This window comes from Eptatretus burgeri, chromosome 15, assembly GCF_056783735.1.
Source record: "Eptatretus burgeri isolate ZD-2024b chromosome 15, Ebu_testis_v1, whole genome shotgun sequence".
In the NCBI taxonomy this organism is placed as follows: domain Eukaryota; kingdom Metazoa; phylum Chordata; class Myxini; order Myxiniformes; family Myxinidae; genus Eptatretus; species Eptatretus burgeri.
The window spans coordinates 811,500-831,536 of record NC_140975.1 but is presented as its reverse complement, the minus strand read 5'-3'; the positions used below and the strand labels follow the sequence as shown (position 1 = coordinate 831,536).

General features: G+C 50.3%; 1 protein-coding gene across 9 annotated transcripts in view; it reads left to right on the top strand.

The window, feature by feature from the left end:
* The window catches only part of LOC147011290 (cytochrome P450 4B1-like), a 93,801-nt gene that overhangs the window by 58,397 nt on the left and 15,367 nt on the right, over positions 1–20,037 (top strand). For all 9 annotated transcript variants that reach the window (XM_085857375.1, XM_085857376.1, XM_085857374.1 and 6 more), the window contains 4 exons: positions 922–1,112; positions 1,899–2,032; positions 4,749–4,813; positions 17,686–17,768. In XM_085857375.1, the coding sequence (XP_085713501.1) occupies positions 922–1,112; positions 1,899–2,032; positions 4,749–4,813; positions 17,686–17,768 (473 nt within the window). The remainder of the gene's footprint in view (positions 1–921; positions 1,113–1,898; positions 2,033–4,748; positions 4,814–17,685; positions 17,769–20,037) is intronic.

The window sequence follows — 20,037 nt, the reverse complement described above, 5'->3', positions numbered from 1 at the left end:
GGCATCGTTCCACCCTCGCTGCACAGGGGGGGCATCATTGCACCCTTGCTTCACAGGTAGGCATCATTGCACCCTTGATGCACAGGTAGGCATCATTACACCCTCTCTGCAAGGTTGGCATCATTCCACCCTCGCTGCACAGGTCGGCATAATTTCACCCTCGCTGCACAGGTAAGCATCATTTCACCCTCGCTGCACAGGTAGGCATCATTGCACCCTCGCTGCACAGGTAGGCATCATTGTACCCTTGCTGCACAGGTAAGCTTCATTCCCCATCACTGCACAGGTAGGCATCGTTACACCCTCGCTGCAGCACAGGAAGGCATCGTTCCACCCTCGCTGCAGCACAGGAAGGCATAATTTCACCCTTGCTGCACAGGTAGGCATCATTCCACCCTCGCTGCACAGGCAGGCATCGTTCCACCCTCGCTGCACAGGTAGGCATCGTTCCACATCTCTCTGAAACTTATGATAAATATGCGACGGGTTGAACAGATATATTTATACACAAGATGTGCACGACCAATGAAAGTGTTTATTGCAGACAAAGTGTGTCTGCACAACTCGCTGGATAGGATGTCTCTATGTGTCCAGGATGTCCCTACCCTAACATTTAATTTGACCCTTCGTGTCCCCACGTCCGAATGCAGTTGTGTCTTATCGATCATCTTGTTTTGATGAGCAGCATGTGCTCTGAGATGTGTTACAGTTCTTTTGGGTAGTTTGAGTGGTTTGGAGGCATATCTGGCTACGAGTGGAGGTGCTGAATGGTGCAGATGGTGATGATATTGAGTTGTGGAGGTGCTGAGGCATGGTGGTGGTGGTTGTGATATTGAGTTAAGGGTGCTGAGGTGTGGTGGTGGTGATGGTTGTGATATTGAGTTAAGGGTGCTGAGGTGTCGTTTGTTTTTGTATATGCAGGATAAAGATGGCCGGCCACTGCCAGATGATGCAATTCGCGCTGAAGTGGACACCTTCATGGTTGCTGGTCATGACACGACCGCGACTGCTTTGGCCTGGTGCTTGGTAACCCTGGCCCAGCACCCAGAGCACCAGGAACAGTGCAGGACTGAGGCACAAAATGTAATCTCTTCATCCTCATCACCAGATTGGTGAGCATGACATTGAGAAAATGTGGAGCTGAAATAATATAAACAGGCTGTGTGATAGCAAAACTGCCATCTTGTCACCTCGTGTTATTTAGCACTCCGTTCGGTGAGCAAGGTAACACTCCACACAGGTATACCCATCTCCATGAAGAGCGGTGTCTGTCTGTATCAGCAGACAATCCAAATATTACTTTTTATTTCATAAAAAACTTTACAAACAAAAAAACATATAAATATATATATATATATATATATATATATATATATATATATATATATATATATATATATATATATATATATATATATACACAAACATTACTGCAAATAGAAATTACTGATGTCTCACTTCCAGATTTGTAGTTGTAAAAACAATCAGAATGGTCATGCAATGAACCCAAATTCAGATGCGTGTTGTAAAAGTTCTGGATGGCATGGATTCACCTCTCCCGATTGGAAACAAAATGGCGAATGGCGCGAGTACTGATATTGCATGTGCTCCCTGTCAGTGACGAATGTGACATCACTTCCGTGAACGTGAGGTCACTTCCTGCATGACAGAAAAGTAAATACACAGGGCTATTTAGATGTCAATCTTGGATGGTTTGTGACTTCAAGGTTGCTGGTTTGTGGGCATTCCAAACCCATTTGAAGTTACCAACCTGTGTACTCACACACCCTCGGAAGGTTCTACAGCCAGGTTACCGGTACACTTCATTTGAATCAACACTCTCATAATATCCATATCCTGATCGAACACCCTAAACGGTGCCATGTCGGTCCTTTCAGGAGTGAACTCGCCAAGCAGCCATACATCACAATGTGTGTCCGCGAGTGCCTGCGGCTTTTTCCACCCATACCTAGGATATCGCGCCTCCTGGACAAATCGATCACCTTCCTGGATGGACGTGAAGTACCCAAAGGTGCGATTAACCTTTTTCACATTGTGAGATTTGTGACAGTTAAGTTTTTCAAAACCGATGACTTGTTGGTTTGAATACACCAAATCCAGTCAGATCCCAGAAGGTAAGCACAATTTGAAACTGGTTGGGACTTGGATTATTTATTAGTATAAAATGTTGTTTGTGTTGTTAAAATGTTGGTTCTGGGGTATTTTTTTACGTTAAATCTAGGCTCATGAAAGAGTAAGGTGGCAGAGGGTGTAAGACAACACACTCACAGTGGGACAACACGGCAATGAATGAACAAGAGGAGGTGACACAAGAGAGAAGGAAATGAAGCAACCTGCAAATAGATGAGGGGAGGTATGGGAGGGGAAATGAGGATAGAAGGGATCATGGGGAGGGATGGATAAGGACCTGAAACTGTGGTGCATGTCCAAGTTGAATTCCTTGACAGAAGAGTGGACTTGAACAACCTCAGGAAAGAGGTTTCAAAAGTGAGAAAAAAGAGGAGCCAGAGTAGTGGAGCAAAGTGGTGGATCCTAGAGTTTGGGGGTGCACAAGGATTAGGGTTTCTGGAAGAATGTGTGCATCCTCGAGGAATTGAGTGATGAAAGAGCAGCGAGAGAGAAACCTCAGTATAGGTGATGGAAAACAAATCGGCCACCATCCTTGAGGATGTGGAGGAGGAATCAGAGAGGTGGTCTGACTAACCCTAATCCATATTATCTCTAAAAATAGTTGGCCGAGGTCGAAAAGATAAAAATAAAAATAGTACCAATGTTCAGACTGGATTCCCTCCTTTGTATTACCTGCCGAACAAGCTCTACCTGTAGTAAGTGACCTTTGGAATGTGGATTAGCAAAGGCAAGATGGATTATAATGACCTTTGTCATTCTTCAAACTTCATTTATCACCTTGGTGAGTTAAAAGATCAGTAAGATAGCACACTTATGCATTTCTGAGCTGATTCCAGATTTATATTGTTACGAATTTGGAATTCGATTGCACACAACATACAGGTTCCTTTATTCGGCTGTGTCGATAAGTGCTTGTTCCCGAGATAGCTCACCTTCCATGGTTTAAATGTTCAGAAATCGATTAGATGCGCTGCGTGATTTAATTTAATAGTTAAAGAGCGATCCCAACACAATGGAGACGTCCCTCCCCCCTCTTCTGCGAAGAGGAAGAAGAGCCCTTCCGTCCTGCGATTCATGATGTCAACAACTCCCTCCCACCCGTGGTTGAGCGGGGGATGGATCACGAGGACATGAGTCACGCCGGGTGCGGGGGAGGGGGGGAAGGATAAAGAGGAGATCCTTTCTTTTGTTCGTGTTCGGAGTTGAGGGGTGTCGTTCAGCAGACCTTCGGGTCCTGTTTGGCTTGGGTTAGGGTTGAGGTCTTCGGTAGATTTTTGCTTCTGCAGAGGAGTTGTTCAGCAGAGCTTCGGGTCCTGCTTGGCTCGGTAGGCTTTTTGGAGAGCTGCTTTGTTTTGAAGAAAGTTGAGCCAGTTGCTCAGCTCGAGCTGCGAATGGTGGCTTCTTCTTCTTCTTCTTCTTCTTCTTCTTCTTCTTCTTCTTCTTCTTCTTCTTCTTCTCCTTCTTCTTCTTCTTCTTCTCCTTCTTCTTCTTCTTCTCCTTCTTCTTCTTCTTCTTCTTCTTCTTCTTCTTCTTCTTCTTCTTCTTCTTCTTCTTCTTCTTCTTCTTCTTCTTGGTTCGTGGAGCTCGTTGTTCTTCGTTTGGTTCCCGGCTTGGTGCGACTCATCGACCTCATCTTGGAGATGATTCCTCAGGGAAGCGACGCATCAACGCGAAGGATCGGCGCCTCGTCTCACCAGCACGTGTTGAGAAGCGGGGAGGATTCGCTGGAGCTCGGGGAGGATCGCGGCTCATGGGGATTGGGTCCAGCTCGCTCTCGCTGGAGCCCGGGTCCGAACAACTTGAAGACCACACGAGGTGGAGAGGTTCAAGATAGGTTCTGGGTTTCAGCTCACCTATCCTCCGAGCTGGAGCTCGCTATTAAAGGCCCCAGCCACCATTACTTGGGTGTGTGTGTGTGCGTACGTGTGTCCGTGGGCCCGTCTAATAAGTAGGAAATTGTTTAGTGCTTTGTGTGCCTTAAATGTTTGCATCACATTTCGTAAAGTCGGTATAGTTCTGCTCTTACGTGCTTCCCTAGTTCCCCATTATTATTAATAAATACCCCAATTGTTAAATGTTTTCAGCTCGTCGAGTCGATTCTTTCATTGACTGAGCATTTCGTGTGTTGGGAGTTAGAAAGCCGTTGGTTTGCCGTAAAAGGGGGACATTTGGACTGACGGTTCTCGGCGATTAAGCCGCTCGGAATCGCGAACGGGATAGGCTCGCCTCGGCGGTTTGTTCCGTACGAGTTCCGTCGAGGGTGGAATACCCCGGTAGTTGGATCACGTGGGTATTTAGGTACATTAAAGATTGGCAATCGACCCTACCCCACGTGATCTGCCCATTGGCGTATTTCGGTTCTTGTACAAGGACCCGTCGCTCGGAGTTATCCGGGCGGCGATCTATATTCCGGGTGATCGGTCAGGCCGACTCGACTTGCGGCTCCGTTCAGAGCGGTCGGTTGGCGGCCGACCCCCGGCCACCGTAACAATATTTACATTATCATGCAATGATTATTCTTTCACTTTTGTATCATTTCAATGTCAAGTAATCTTGTCCCAAATCAACCAACCCAGGAATGCTTGGTATTCTCACAGGTACAATAATTGGAGTCAACATATTCTCCCTTCATCGGAATCCTGAGTTTTGGGACAAGCCTGAGGTGAGCCTTCTGGTATTATATAATTATTATTATTATTACCATCCACCCAGAGATATAATCGATGATTATGATCGATTAACACATCAGTACCCAGTGCCTATTTCCGACTTATCATTTCACATCCTGCATTCGATAAATGTACTTTTGAACCATTTATATTTATTTAAATACGAGCAGGGACAACCTAATGCTGCCAGGAAAGGAGGTGAGGGGGGAGGGGGATTCCCAGGTCTGCCCGGCTGGGTTAGCTCCATCTGGCGGTGGTTTCTGGATGTGTTGGACATTGAAAAGTGTGGAGTTATTTGCCTCATTGTGGTTACCTTTTGGTTGTGGGCTGGTGGTGGAACTGCCTGACCCCACATCCCAATATACACTTTAAAGCAGCCTTTGGTGGTCTCAAAACGGACGGCAAGGCCAATGTATGGGAGCTTAAAGCCTTGCCGAGATGCTGAAGTACCTACACTCAAAATTTGAGGTGTAAGGCACAAACCAACACACAAAGAAACACACAAACAAAATACAACTGTACTTGGAAGAGTGCATACCTTGGCCAGGCTGAACAGTTTACGTTTTGTATCCCACTCATTGGCTTGATCTGAATCCGGACCTGAACCAAAATATAATCGACTAGTTCTTGCCTCCAAACCAACTCATCCACCAGGTTTGGTCACAAGTCGTCCACAAGTCGTTCACAAGTCTTTTAAATATCATGCTCCATATCGTTTTTGGTCCCATCTCTCAATGGTGAAGATTCACTCTAAAAAAATCTCGTATCTGGATCCGTATTTGGATTTTCACCAAAATCGATTTGATTTGTCTTCGTCACACTCCCAACCCATCCACCAAGTTTCATTCAAATCCATCCTTTTGATACATCATGTGATGCATATTTACATATTACCACATGAAAGCAAAATGATTCGCTGCAGGTTTTATCCCTATCACTCAATGGTGAAGAATCGTTTTAAAAATTCTCTGATGTGGATCCGGATCCGATTCTTCACCAAAATTGAATCGATTCGTCCTTGTCACACACCCAACCTGTCCACAGAATTTCGTTCAAATCTGTCTTCAACTTTTTGAAATATCCTGTTCACGGACAGACAAACAGACGGGTGAAAACATAACCTCCGTCCACAGTGGCGTGGGGAACAAACAAGAAAAAGATGTCGTGCAAAGCACGATACTTGCGATATCCATAAATGAAATTTGACCTTATAAATAATTGGTGGTTGAATTCAATGACCAAATATGCAAATCCTCTTCAAATTTCAAGTCAATCAGATGAAAATTGACAATTTTAGAAATTTGGCTGATATTGACCTTTGGCCTATGTTGACCTTTTGGCCTAAGTTGCCTCAAAAATAATTGGTGGTTGAATTCAGTGACCTGATGTGCAAATCCTGTTCAAATTTCTCATCAATGGGATGAAAATTGAGGATTTCAGAAATTTGACAAAGTTGTTGACCTTCGGCCTCAAAAATAATCGGCTTCTTTCTTTTGACGAACTCTACCATGTGGTGAAGTTTCATGAAGATCGGTTTAAAATTGTAACTTGAAGGCGATTGAGAGACAGACAGACAGATAGACAGAATGAAAAATCTCTCATAGCATGGCACGTGGTGGAGGTGTGGGCTCCATCGAGTGCCATTCCGTTTCGCCAAGCTGAACAGTTTACATTTTGTCTCCCACTGATAGATTGGATCGAAATCCGTACCTTATCTAAAATCGAAACTGCTTGTTCTTGTCACCTAACAAACTCATCCACTTCGTTTTGTCATAACTCATCCACAACTTTTTGAGATATCATGCTATACATCGCTTTTGGTCTCATCTCTCAATGTAGTTGGGGAATTTTAGCAAATTGTATTGACCATCTGTGAAAAAATTGCTTACCAAAAAATTTCTTCACTAATGTATTCATCTAGGTGTCTACTAACACCTATCGATAAGTGCAAACCCAAATCCTTGTGGAAAATTCTGGGGAGCCAATCAAAGTTCGGGTGCTCAGAGTGCCTGCGCGAAAAAAATTGGAAAATTAACTTTTGCCAATATTGACTTGTGGGATGTCTAACTGGGGTTTTTTTTGGGTGCTGAATTGATTCCAACCATTATTTTTTGAGAAAAAAAACACTCCATCATATAAAATGTATTTTATTGACATTTTAACAGAACTGTGCTCAATGGAAATGTTGCTTCGTCAGCTTTTACAACCATATTCATCTACTCGCCAGTATCTTCCTCACTCCTCTTCTCATCCAGCTGGTTTATGTTCAGGCAAGAGTTACCATGACAGATCTCACAAGTAGAAATACACTTGACTCCTTGCTTTTTACAGCAGCACCTGAGTGAGCTGCAGTCCCCCGCACAGTTGCAGCTGGCAAACGTCAGGAGGTAGTCTGGTGCAATGGGGTCTGTAGAAGGGACTGGTGCATATCCTTGCTCATTGAGTTGCCATCCATAGTACCAGGCATCCATTGTACTACTTACCAGAGTGGCACCACAAACACACACACGCACACACACCCAAAGAATCGGACCAATTGATCTTTATTTGGATCTCCAGCCCTGAGGACAGTCGGGCTGAAGATCAGGGTAGCTGGCTACCTGGCCGCGAGCGCGCGGCTGGCCTCCACTCTTTCCCGGAACTCCGGTCACCCAAGGACGGACTAGCGCAGCCGAACCCAGTTGAGGTGAGTCGAGGTGATCGCCCAAGCTCACAATCATTCGGAGGCGGAGGCGGAGGAGGACCAGGGCTGACGACGACGAGGACTGTGGCAAAATCTCTTCTCCTAAAATCTCCTCCCGAAAATCTCTCGTCCTCTCTTCGTGGGAGGGCCCTCTTTTTATGGCCACTTGCCTTCTCATTGGTCGGAACCATCGCATGATTCCTTGGCCGCCCTCCATTGGAGAGGGGCACGGTAGGCGGGGCAACTCCCACCCCCCTGGGCGGAGTCCCGAGCGGAGGGTTTGTGGTTCCGCCCACCGCCTCACCTCTGATCGCGTGTCTAATGGCGATCGTGTTGAGTCGGAGACGGGGCGGGGAAGACGCCCGCTCCTTGCCAATTGGCTAAGGAGGGACGCCATGCCTACGCTTGACTCTGCCCACGCGCGCGCTTGTTGGTGAGTGCGCGAAGAATGCCGCGAGCGTCATGGCGTCAGGATTGGAGTGAAGATGGCGTTGTTATCGTTTGGTGTTGTTAAATAAAAGAAAACCTGACTATTAAAATAACTTCACAGCACATTTACATATTGTTGTGGTTACCAAATTCGCAAACCACCATTCAGGTCCCTTTGGTGAGGTATCTCGGTAAGTACATGTGTAGTTAGGCCCAAACCCGTTGTCTAGTGGGAATACATGTCATTTATGCGTGCTGCGACTCTTCAGGATAGCCGTTTTTCTTTTACTATCTTTAATTTGGACCAACCGCCATTGTTACAACCACCACATCAACCACCCACCGCGGCGCCGCTTCACGTCACACCTCGCAACCGTCGCATCGCCACCGTTCTTGCGCCGCTTGTGGGTACCGGTGTTGGACTCGTGCAGGGTGCGCGCCGAACAGCGTGTACAAAACCACGGATTTTCCACTTCAAAAACGGATCAAAAACGACACACGCCCACTTTTGTTCCGTCCAATCGGTGAGCGAGGGGCGATTTGGCCCCGCCCCCAGGGCGTTGGAGGGCGATCGATATATGCAAATTTATGGATCAAAAAGCATTCACGCCCACTTTTTCTCGGGCCAATGGGGAGCGAGGTGAAAGGTCGAAGGGAGGGGGTCAAAGATGAGAGAGCGAAGCCACGGGGCTGATATAAGCGACCGCGTTCGTCAGTCAAGTGAACAGAGAGTTAAGACTTCGCGGGCGGTGGAGTTGGGAAGAAGGAGCAAGAAGGAGCTGGTCGTCGTCGTGTGCGTTGGAGTCGGAGCGGAGGGGACGGAGCTGTGGAGAGGCGGCGAGGGCAGACGAGGGGGTGCTCGCGTCGTGCAGGGAGCTGCACCCCAGGGAGGCCGACGGCGCGACCTGGTCGAGGTGGAGACGCTCGTCGCGGGACTCGAGGCAGAGTAGGAATCCTCTATACCCCGAGCATCAGCAACCCCCTCCTGTTTCCCCCCGCGCTGAGATAGTGCGACCAAGGGGGCCCCTTTCCCACCCCCTACCAGACACTGCCCGCGAGGCCCGCGGAGTTGAGGCACCATCGCCGCTCCGCGTCTCATCACCAGACGGGTAGGCCCGACCCGGTCTCAGCCTCAGGCCCGCCTCATCCTTGAGGGTTCTCTATTCTTTTCCTCGGTTTTGGGTATGTGTTGTCGGCGCCGTCTGTGAAGTAAATTTGTATAAGTGTTGCCGTGTGCTCGCGTAATCGGTATTAGATCTGCATTGTGTCTTCGCTTTTACATTTGCTTTTTGTGTAAATTGCATTGTGTTTTTCTTTTCTATGTGCTTTTGGTGGAATTGAATATGTGTGCTTTCCGTTCAGCGCGAATAAATGTGTTTTGTGTTGAACTGTTTCCCGCTTCGCTTCGTCATTTCTTTCATTGAATCCTCATCTTGCTTCACGTAAAGGGTTGGTAGTGGGCTGAATACGCCCGATAATTAATCGAACCGTCGAGGTCGACGAATAACACCGCTCGGTTATCCCGATAGTACGGAACGGGTCGCTTAAGTGGCCCGTGTCCGAAGTCGACCTGCGGCGAGGTGCGATCGCCCGGTCTACCCTCCGCGTGGGTACTTAGGTAGGTCGAATTTAGCGAGCAACCCTATCCCACGCGGGGGCTGATCGGCTCGATCGCGGTGAGACCGAAAGGTCCACCCGTGACTGGTTCCCGGCGTTAGTTCGAGAGGGTCACGACTGGATTGTCCGTCCGGTGGGCGACGTGCCGCGATTCGAGTTACGTGGCCGTCAGCACGCCGGCGGGCGCGAATCCGTAACACTGGTGTCAGGTCGTGCGATACAAATCCATCGCCCTCCTCGCGGCACTGGTATCGGAGAACAGGAAAACGGGCTCTCCTGTCTCCAGCTAAATTCACGGGAATCGGTCCAGGGGTGAGAGAAGCGACCCCCGATTCCCTCCAAATTACGAGCGATTCAAATTAACCCTTCACGAGAAGCAAGATGGCGTCTCAAGGCGAGCGGGAGCCGGGGGTATTAGAAATGTATATGTGTGGTAATGTAGAGTCCATGGTCCAGGATGGAATCCCCGTGCAGGAAATGTTGATTGTGCAGGAACACGGACTCGCCCAACTGAACCCAGAGCCCGAAATGGGTGCGGCAGCGGCCGCGGTGTATGACACCTCCCCCCCCCCCTCTCCACCAAAACCCTTCCCCAACCCCTGCCGAAACGGCTCACTCAAGCGCACCCGACATGGCCCAGCTATGCGCCATGCTGGCGGCAATGACAAACGAAATGAAAGGAATGAACGAAAAGATGGATGCGAATACACAACAAATGAACGAAAAGATGGATACAAACACAAATGGAATGAAAAACGAAATGAACAAACAAATGAACGGAATGGAAGCAAACATGAAGGAAGAAATGAAAAAGCTCCGGGGTGAGACGCAGAACATGGGCCGATGCCTGCAGGCGGGCATGAAGGCCGTGACCAGGGAGATAAAAATGGCGACTCCACGTGTGGGAGCAAACGAGCTGGGTGGGGGTGCAACGGCTGACAGGCCCGCGGTGGAGGCGGGTAAGGAAAAAGTAATTCGGGAGACAAGAGACGAGGTGAAAGTAATTGCGAGGGAGAGAAAAGAACAATTAATACGGAGAGCAAGGATGAGGTACGCGGAGATCGTGAAAGAGCAAGGAGTGAAAAACAGGGAAGGACGGGAGCGACTTAAAGAGAAAGCAAGGTTGACCTACATAAAGATAAGGGAAAGACGCCAGAAAGAAGCGGAGACGAAGAGACAGGAGGGGACAACAGAAACTTATAAATGTATAGAGACACGGGAGACAAAAAAAATAGAGGAGAGACAACACGATGAAGACGGGGTAAGTGACGCACACACACACGGAGGTAGTGGAGGATAGTGAGGTTGAGCTCGCGGAGCGTGTGGGGACCCAGTGCGAGCACCTGGGTGGCCTCCTCCAGGAACGAGGGGAGGGAGTATGCCCCCTTGAGGCGAGTCACGACCAGGTGGGTTCGGTCGTGCTTTGCGAGGTTGAGGGGACGAGAGCTGCGAACGGTTGCACGGAGAGCTTGGGGGGTATAGAGGCCCCGGAGACCCTTGTGGGGACACGAATCCCCAGTGTGGTTGTCCCTGTGTGTGTGGTGCAAGGCGTGAGTGCGTCCCCGTGTGTGGAGGCGACCCCGTGTGTGAGTGGTGTGGTGGCGATGGTGCCAGAGTACGTGCTTCCCAGCACGCCGTGTGTGGGTGAGGCACCGCGGGTGAGTGCTCCCGCGTGTGTGAGTGAGGCACGGAGTGTGGATGAGGCACCGCGGGTGAGTGCCCCCGCGTGTGTAAGTAGTATGGTTTGTGTGAGTGGTGAGGCACGCGTGAGTGAACGGCCGTGTGCAAGGTCGCTGAGTGCAAGGGAGACCGTGTGTGTGAGAGAGTGGTATGTAAGGGAGATGTCGGTCGGCATGCGGGAGCACGCAGCCGCGTCTCCCGGTGTGAATGTAATGGTGTGGAGTGTGAGCGTCGTAACACGCAGGTGTGCGTGGGTTGAATGGCGACGACGGCGACAGAGGAACGAAAGCCGGGTAGCGGCTGTAGTTGTTTCGAGGACCGTGCCGGGTTCACCCAGCAGTGAGCACGCGGTTCGTGCTGTGCAACGCACGAGACCACCACGTGCTCGCTTGCGAGAGTGAAGTCCCGGTCCGGAAACGCACGCGGTGGATTTGCCGATCCCGCGGACGGACAAAGTTTAGGCAGGTAAACGGATTTGGACCGGACGGGTTCTCCACGCGATCGTGTGTGTTAAGCTCCAACGGGCAAAGCACATGTGTTCGCGTGGGGAACCCTTCGAGACGTGGGGCTTGTGTTTTTTTTTATGCGCACGGTGACGCCATGGCTGCACGTGGGGTTGGAATCCGGCAGGAGGGGTATCTCTGCCGGATGGTACCGTCCAAGGAGGGACGAGGAACACGTGCAGCTGCATGACGTCACGGGCAGGTGCAAAGTGCGCGAGCTCTGAGTTGCCGCGCAGGTGCTGCGCATGAAAAAAAAACAAAAAACAGTAAGCCTCACTTTCGGGTGCACAGGATTCCTGGGCAAGGGGTGGAAGACCCCCTTCCCTGGGCACAGGATGGAAACTAGTTAGGGGGAAGAGTTAGCTTAGTTAGACCGACTTCATGGGGCAGGGGTAAGTCCTCATGGAGTCCGTGGAATGGATTAGTTAGAGGGATTGTAGCCAGATTTAGGTTGGGAAATAAAATGATTTTTTGAGTTAGGAGACAGTGACAGACTTGTGAATGTGTAGAGGGGACGTAGTTTAGCTACGTAGTGTTAAAAGGAACGTGCTGTAGTATAAGGGACGACGTGGGAGCACGAGTTAGTTAGGGGATGTAGTTAGGAGTATGGCAGAGTTCAGCGGTGTGTGTGTTGAAGAGTTGGTGAGTTGTGAGGCATGTGCTTGGTGAGTGAGTGAGGCCAGCGGGTCTGTGTGTGTGGAGTGAATGGGGAATGCATGGTACGATGAGTGATTGGGGGGAGGAGTGACTCCCGCCCAAGGGACCCCGGGGTCAGTATAAAGTGAGTTAGGGGGTTAGTCAAATTGAAAAATGGAGGTCGTTTTGTTGTTGGTGGGAAAGTAGGCTCGAGACCCATTTGGAGGGGTGCAGGAGCCCTGTTGACGGGCTTGGGAGCGTGGCTGCGAAAGGTGAGTATCGCTGAGTGGGTACCCCGGGCACCAGGCTAGTAGGCCAAGGGCCCATGGGGGGCCGGGATAGCGTAGTGGGCACGGGTGCGCCTGCTTGGTGCGGGGGCCCGGGGCGCCATGAGCCGCGTGGGCAGTATTGTGGGCAAGGGTGACCCTCGGAAAGGGGCCCGGGAAGCCAGCCTGCCACGTGTGCGTTTCAGGGGAGGTGCCATGGGGGGCACTCCCCGGTGTTAGGGAGCTGGTAGGCTCGGAGGCAGTGTAGTGCCCGGGGGTGCCATAGCGGGAGATTCGGCAGAGGGTCGTGCCTGCCAAAGGGAGCCACGTGTCCCAGCCAGGAGACCGTGTGAGGGCACGGAGAGAAAATTGGGGGGCGAGGCCCGAAATTGTGAGGACACCAACACAGGCGACGGGAATCTGGGTTGTTAGAACCAATAGTTTAAGCGAGAGGCGCTTGTTGAAAGCCCCAGGGTAGTTTAACAGTTAATGGTTAGGGTAGATTAGGAGATGTACCCCTCCGTACCATCCATCCCCTCGCTGTCGTTGAGGGCCGCTGGACCCACTTTGGTTATAGATCGCTGAACTCTGGGGAGGCCATTCTGAGGCTTGAGTTGGGCCTCGGCACAGGACGTTAGCTCTCCCTTTTTCCCCTCCGGGAAGGGAACGTAGGGGTTGGGAGTAGGCTAGGTGACAGGATAGGTTAGCCGAACAAAGACGATAAAGGGGGTTAGGGGACGATTTATAGTGGGGAAGTAAAAAAAAAAAAAAAAAAGTTGGGGCTAAATTGGGGTTTGACAAATTAAGGGAGTGGGTATGTACAGTGACAGGCAAAGGCGATAGGTGGGAGGGAGACAGGTAGGTAGGTTCGAGCCCGCCTTCCAAGTGGCCAGCACCACCGCACTCCCTCCACCAACCTCCACGGAACGGCAAAGGCTGGCCAACTTCATCTGCAGCTGCTGTGCTGCAAGGCCTGTGCCGGCTGGATCGTCTGCAGCTGCTGTGCTGCAAGGCCTGTGCCGGCCAGTTCATCTGCTGGCTGTTTTTCTTCAAGGCCTGTGCCGGCCAGTTCATCTGCCGGCTGTGTTTGCCTGCAGCGGCCTTCTTCTGCGGGCTGTGTTTGCCTGCTGCCTTTGCCATGCCATGCCCACTGCCCCTGTTCACCAGCCCCGTTCAATTTTTGCTCTGCCCCCCCCTGTTCATTTCCATGTGCGCCAGGATCAAGGCAACAGTTTGCAAGCTGCAAGAACTGCCCTGTTGGCAGCTACAACACGGGCCTGCAGTGGCGGCCCGTGCACCGTGTTTGTGTTCATCCATCCATTTGTTGTGCTCATTGCGTGTGCCACTTGGGCTGGCACGGAGACTGCATTTGTGCAGCCCATGTACCGTTGTGGTTCACTGAGTTCAATTCAAACCATCCATCCATCCATTCGTTGTGCTCATTGCGTGTGCCACTTGAGCTGGCACGGAGACTGCGTTGTGCAGCCCATGCACCGTTGTGGTTCACTGCGTTCAGTTCAAAAGGGAAGGCCTTGGACTGCGTGTGAGCAGCCAGCCACGTTCCCTGTCACCTGCATTGTTTGAGCCAGAGACTGCATGCGGGCAGCCTGGCTCCCTGCTAACTGCTTTCTTTTTGCAGAGTTCAATGATCCTGGGCCATGGTTTAGTGTAAAATTTGTAAGTTAAGGTTAAGATGTACTGTAAATATGAGTGCGCCCCCGGCATGTCTGTCTAGCGCCGGCAATTTTATTTAAGTCGTCCGTGTGAGTGAGTTTGTTTAGATAGTTACGCAGCCCTCAGGTTATTTATTTTGGGGACACGAATACCATGAATGTCGCACTCAGGGATCCGTAGGTAAAATGTACTAGGGGAAAACTACACATGATGGCACACGAAAATTTGACGACTCGGGACGAGTCTGTAAAAAGGAGAGGGGGTAGTGTTGTGGTTACCAAATTCGCAAACCACCATTCAGGTCCCTTAGGTGAGGTATCTCGGTAAGTACATGTGTAGTTAGGCCCAAACCCGTTGTCTTGTGGGAATACATGTCATTTATGCGTGCTGCGACTCTTCAGGATAGCCGTTTTTCTTTTACTATCTTTAATTTGGACCAACCGCCATTGTTACAACCACCACATCAACCACCCACCGCGGCGCCGCTTCACGTCACACCTCGCAACCGTCGCATCGCCACCGTTCTTGCGCCGCTTGTGGGTACCGGTGTTGGACTCGTGCAGGGCGCGCGCCGAACAGCGTGTACAAAACCACGGATTTTCCACTTCAAAAACGGATCAAAAACGACACACGCCCACTTTTGTTCCGTCCAATCGGTGAGCGAGGGGCGATTTGGCCCCGCCCCCAGGGCGTTGAGGGCGATCGATATATGCAAATTTATGGATCAAAAAGCATTCACGCCCACTTTTTCTCGGGCCAATGGGGAGCGAGGTGAAAGGTCGAAGGGAGGGGGTCAAAGATGAGAGAGCGAAGCCACGGGGCTGATATAAGCGACCGCGTTCGTCAGTCAAGTGAACAGAGAGTTAAGACTTCGCGGGCGGTGGAGTTGGGAAGAAGGAGCAAGAAGGAGCTGGTCGTCGTCGTGTGCGTTGGAGTCGGAGCGGAGGGGACGGAGATGTGGAGAGGCGGCGAGGGCAGACGAGGGGGTGCTCGCGTCGTGCAGGGAGCTGCACCCCAGGGAGGCCGACAGCGCGACCTGGCCGAGGTGGAGACGCTCGTCGCGGGACTCGAGGCAGAGTAGGAATCCTCTATACCCCGAGCATCAGCAACCCCCTCCTGTTTCCCCCCGCGCTGAGATAGTGTGACCAAGGGGGCCCCTTTCCCACCCCCTACCAGACACTGCCCGCGAGGCCCGCGGAGTTGAGGCACCATCGCCGCTCCGCGTCTCATCACCAGACGGGTAGGCCTGACCCGGTCTCGGCCTCAGGCCCGCCTCATCCTTGAGGGTTCTCTATTCTTTTCCTCGGTTTTGGGTATGTGTTGTCGGCGCCGTCTGTGAAGTAAAATTGTATAAGTGTTGCCGTGTGCTCGCGTAATCGGTATTAGATCTGCATTGTGTCTTCGCTTTTACATTTGCTTTTTGTGTAAATTGCATTGTGTTTTTCTTTTCTATGTGCTTTTGGTGGAATTGAATATGTGTGCTTTCCGTTCAGCGCGAATAAATGTGCTTTGTGTTGAACTGTTTCCCGCTTCGCTTCGTCATTTCTTTCATTGAATCCTCATCTTGCTTCACGTAAAGGGTTGGTAGTGGGCTGAATACGCCCGATAATTAATCGAACCGTCGAGGTCGACGAATAACACCGCTCGGTTATCCCGATAGTACGGAACGGGTCGCTTAAGTGGCCCGTGTCCGAAGTCGACCTGCGGCGAGGTGCGATCGCCCGGTCTACCCTCCGCGTGGGTACTTAGGTAGGTCGAATTTGGCGAGCAACCCTATCCCACGCGGGGGCTGATCGGCTCGATCGCGGTGAGACCGAAAGGTCCACCCGTGACTGGTTCCCGGCGTTAGTCCGAGAGGGTCACGACTGGATTGTCCGTCCGGTGGGCGACGCGCCGCGATTCGAGTTACGTGGCCGTCAGCACGCCGGCGGGCGCGAATCCGTAACAATATATTCACCCATTAGACTAGGCGATGGAAGCTATCTAGAAAACACATGCTTATCGAAATAACTAAGCTATAGGAACCTGAATGTCTGTGTGCTCATGGCTTCCAGATTCGCAACAGTATTTCGGATCCTGACTGTGGCCTCTTGGTATTTCGGATCCTGACTGCGACCTCGTGGTATTTCGGATCCTGATTGTGGCCTCGTGGTATTTAGGATCCTGACTTTTCCTCGTGGTATTTCGGATCCTGACTGTGGCCTCGTGGTATTTCGGATCCTGACTGTGGCCTCGTGGTATTTCGGATCCTGACTGTGGCCTCGTGGTATTTCGGATCCTGACTGTGGCCTCGTGGTATTTCGGATCCTGACTGTGGCCTCGTGGTATTTCGGATCCTGACTGTGGCCTCGTGGTATTTCGGATCCTGACTGTGGCCTCGTGGTATTTCGGAACCAGACTGTGGCCTCGTGATATTTTGGACCCAGACTGTGGCCTCGTGGTATTTCGGACCCAGACTGTGGCCTCGTGGTATTTCGGACCCAGACTGTGGCCTCGTGGTATTTAGGACCCAGACTGTGTCCTCGTGGTATTTAGGATCCAGACTGTGGCCTCATCGTATTTAGGACCCAGACTGTGGCCTCGTGGTATTTAGGACCCAGACTGTAGCCTCGTGGTATTTAGGACCCAGACTGTAGCCTCGTGGTGAAGGACCCAGACTGTAGCCTCGTGGTGAAGGACCCAGACTGTAGCCTCATGGTGAAGGACCTAGACTGTGGCCTCGTGGTGAAGGACCCAGACTGTGGCCTCATGGTGAAGGACCCAGACTGTGGCCTCGTGGTATTTAGGACCCAGACTGTGTCCTCATCGTATTTAGGACCCAGACTGTAGCCTAGTGGTGAAGGACCCAGACTGTGGCCTCGTGGTGAAGGATCCAGACTGTGGCCTCGTGGTGAAGGACCCAGACTGTGGCCTCGTGGTGAAGGACCCAGACTGTGGCCTCGTGGTGAAGGACCCAGACTGTGGCCTCGTGGTGAAGGACCCAGACTGTGGCCTCGTGGTGAAGGACCCAGAATGTGCCTCGTGGTGAAGGACCCAGAATGTGGCCTCATGGTGAAGGACCCAGACTGTGGCCTCATGGTGAACCCAGACTGTGGCCTTGTGGTGAAGGACCCAGACTGCGGCCTCGTGGTGAAGGACCCTGACTGTGGCCTCGTGGTAAAGTCACTGCACTGTTGCCTCGTGCTAAAGTCACCGCACTGTTGCCTCATGGTGAAGGATCCAGACTGTGGTGTAATGTGAAAGCTACTGGACTGGTGCCCTTGTAATTATAGGTCCACACCCTCTTGAAAGCCATAGTATAACATGGTTTGGATTTTTCTATTGTGAATATTTGTCCAAACATTTATCTTCTGTGATTATTGACAACTTTTTTGTAGGAATTTGACCCTCTCCGCTTCTCCCCGGATAACTCGGCTGGACGCCATTCACATGCCTACTTGCCGTTCTCTGCCGGACCACGGTAGGACAACACACCACATCGAACTGCAGGAATACCTGATGCATTTCATTGTGAACCTCATTTACTTGTTGACGAAACCCATATCACCATTATGCCAGAATGTTCTGTCAGCATGAGCACCTTTCAAGAAGTGCTTTCAAACAGATCTCACACAAGATCACTTTGAGGAATTGTAGATGCAGAAAAAGGCAATTTTCCCCACCTCACCTGTCATTGAGCAGATTCGGGCAATTTTTCATTGTGATTGTGCACATCATGTTACAAGCATGAAACGTGTCATGAATGTTCACTTGGGTGTATCATGTAAATTTAGATTATGGAGGCACTTGGGAATTTGGTTTTTGATACATTTTCATTGAAACATTGTCCATCAGTGACCCCAGTTACTATCTTCACTGTGTGTGGTTGTGAGGAAATAGCAGTCAAAGCAGAGTGGTGATATCCCCTTATGTTATTAATTTTCACATGTCAACATGACCTGATAAAAATCAAAATGGACACCTTGCAGCCTCTTTGGCATGGAAACTCAATATTTTGGGATGGCATCTTTTAATGAAAATCCAGATCAAAGGTGATTACACATTTTCTGCCAATACTTTTCAATAAGTATTGTTTTTATGGTAATTTAATCTAATGTACACATGTCCGACAAAATAAAACTCGAGGATAAAAAATATCGACCTACAACTATTCATGTCCCCAACATGTCTTCACAATAGGCCTAACTGCTCAAAATTCAGATATTTTAGATGTGTTACTTGTCATTATCTTGGTCTTCTCTGGGATTGTCTCATATGAGAACTAACACACAGAAACACACAACAAGGGGAGCAGGAGACAAAAGGGGTGGGAGAGGGAAGGAAAAAACAGTGTGGAACAGAGACATGAGGAGATCTGTGGAAGGGAGAGGGATGGGGCAGGGAACACAGGGTAAACAAGATGGTAAGGACCTGAAAGACAGTCTTTCAGGTCCTTACATAACGGGGACTTTCAGGAAGGAAAGCAGGCAATTTGAAGGAGGTGGGTTTGGGGTAGCATAGTGGGGGTAGAAAAGATCGTGGTTTTGGATGGGGGGAAGATAAGAGATGGTGGCGAACAGCTGTTTTGAAGACCTGGAGGGAAGAGTGGGATTGAAGAGAGTGTGGGAGTTTGTTCCAAAGTTCAGAAAAAAGAGGAATGAAAGAGTGAAGGTGAGCAGTGATTCTTGATTTTGGTAGTTTTACCAGAAGGGGGTTGCTGGCGGACCTTGAGCACCCTGCATAAATATGGGGAGGACATATCTCAGATAGAGTGGGGAGGGGGGGCGGAGAGGAGATGGTAGAACACCACTGATCTGCCTGCGGTGCGAGAGTGAGAGGTCTTCTTCAAGGGGATTGTTGAGAAAGTAGATGGGGGGTGTGGGGGGGGTTCTGGACGGTCCTTTCAGAGAGACATAGTGAGAATGTGAGATTGGTCAAGATTGAAAGACATGTTCCACATGTTGGACCACCTTGTGATTTTATCCAGATCTGCATGGAGTGGAGAGGCTGCTGCTTGCCGGTCTGAGGGATGACAGATGTACCGGCAGAGGGTGGAGTCATTAGCAAAGAGATAAAGAGGATTTTCCAAAGAGTTAGAGAGATCATTGATGAAAACCCCAAAAATAACAGGACCCAGAACACTGCCTTGAGGAACTCCAGCCTGGACAGGAAGAGGAGATGAGAGCATTCCATTAAGCACTACATGTTGGCTATGACAGGAGAGGAAGTCTGTGAGCCATGAGTCGAGATTTCCTTGGATACCATAGGAAAAGCATTTGGTGAGCAGGGCATGGTGCCAGACCGTATCGAAAGCACGCGATATGTCCAGGGAGATGGCTCTGACTTCATATCTGGCATTGAGGGCCTCCATCCTTTGTTGGGAGAACAAAAGCAACAAATCCAGGCAAGAGTGACCTGGTCTGAATCCTAATTGATAATCGGAAATCAAGCAATTGGAGAAGAGGAAGGATTTAATGTTTCCACAATGGATTCCACAACCTTGCTGATTGGGTGAAGGCTGATTGGTCTGTAGTTGCAGAGACCTGTTTTTGCACCTTTTTTATGCAGAGCGGTAATGTTTGCTGATTTCCAAGCAGATGGCAGATGACCTTGAGCAAACGAGAGAGTGAATAGAACAGAGAGAGGGTGAGGAAGAGCCGCAGAGCAGGTTTTAGGACACGTGGGCTGATGCCGTCTGGACCAGTTGCAGAATCTGAGTCGAGGTTTGACAGCAAGCGCTCCTCCTTGTC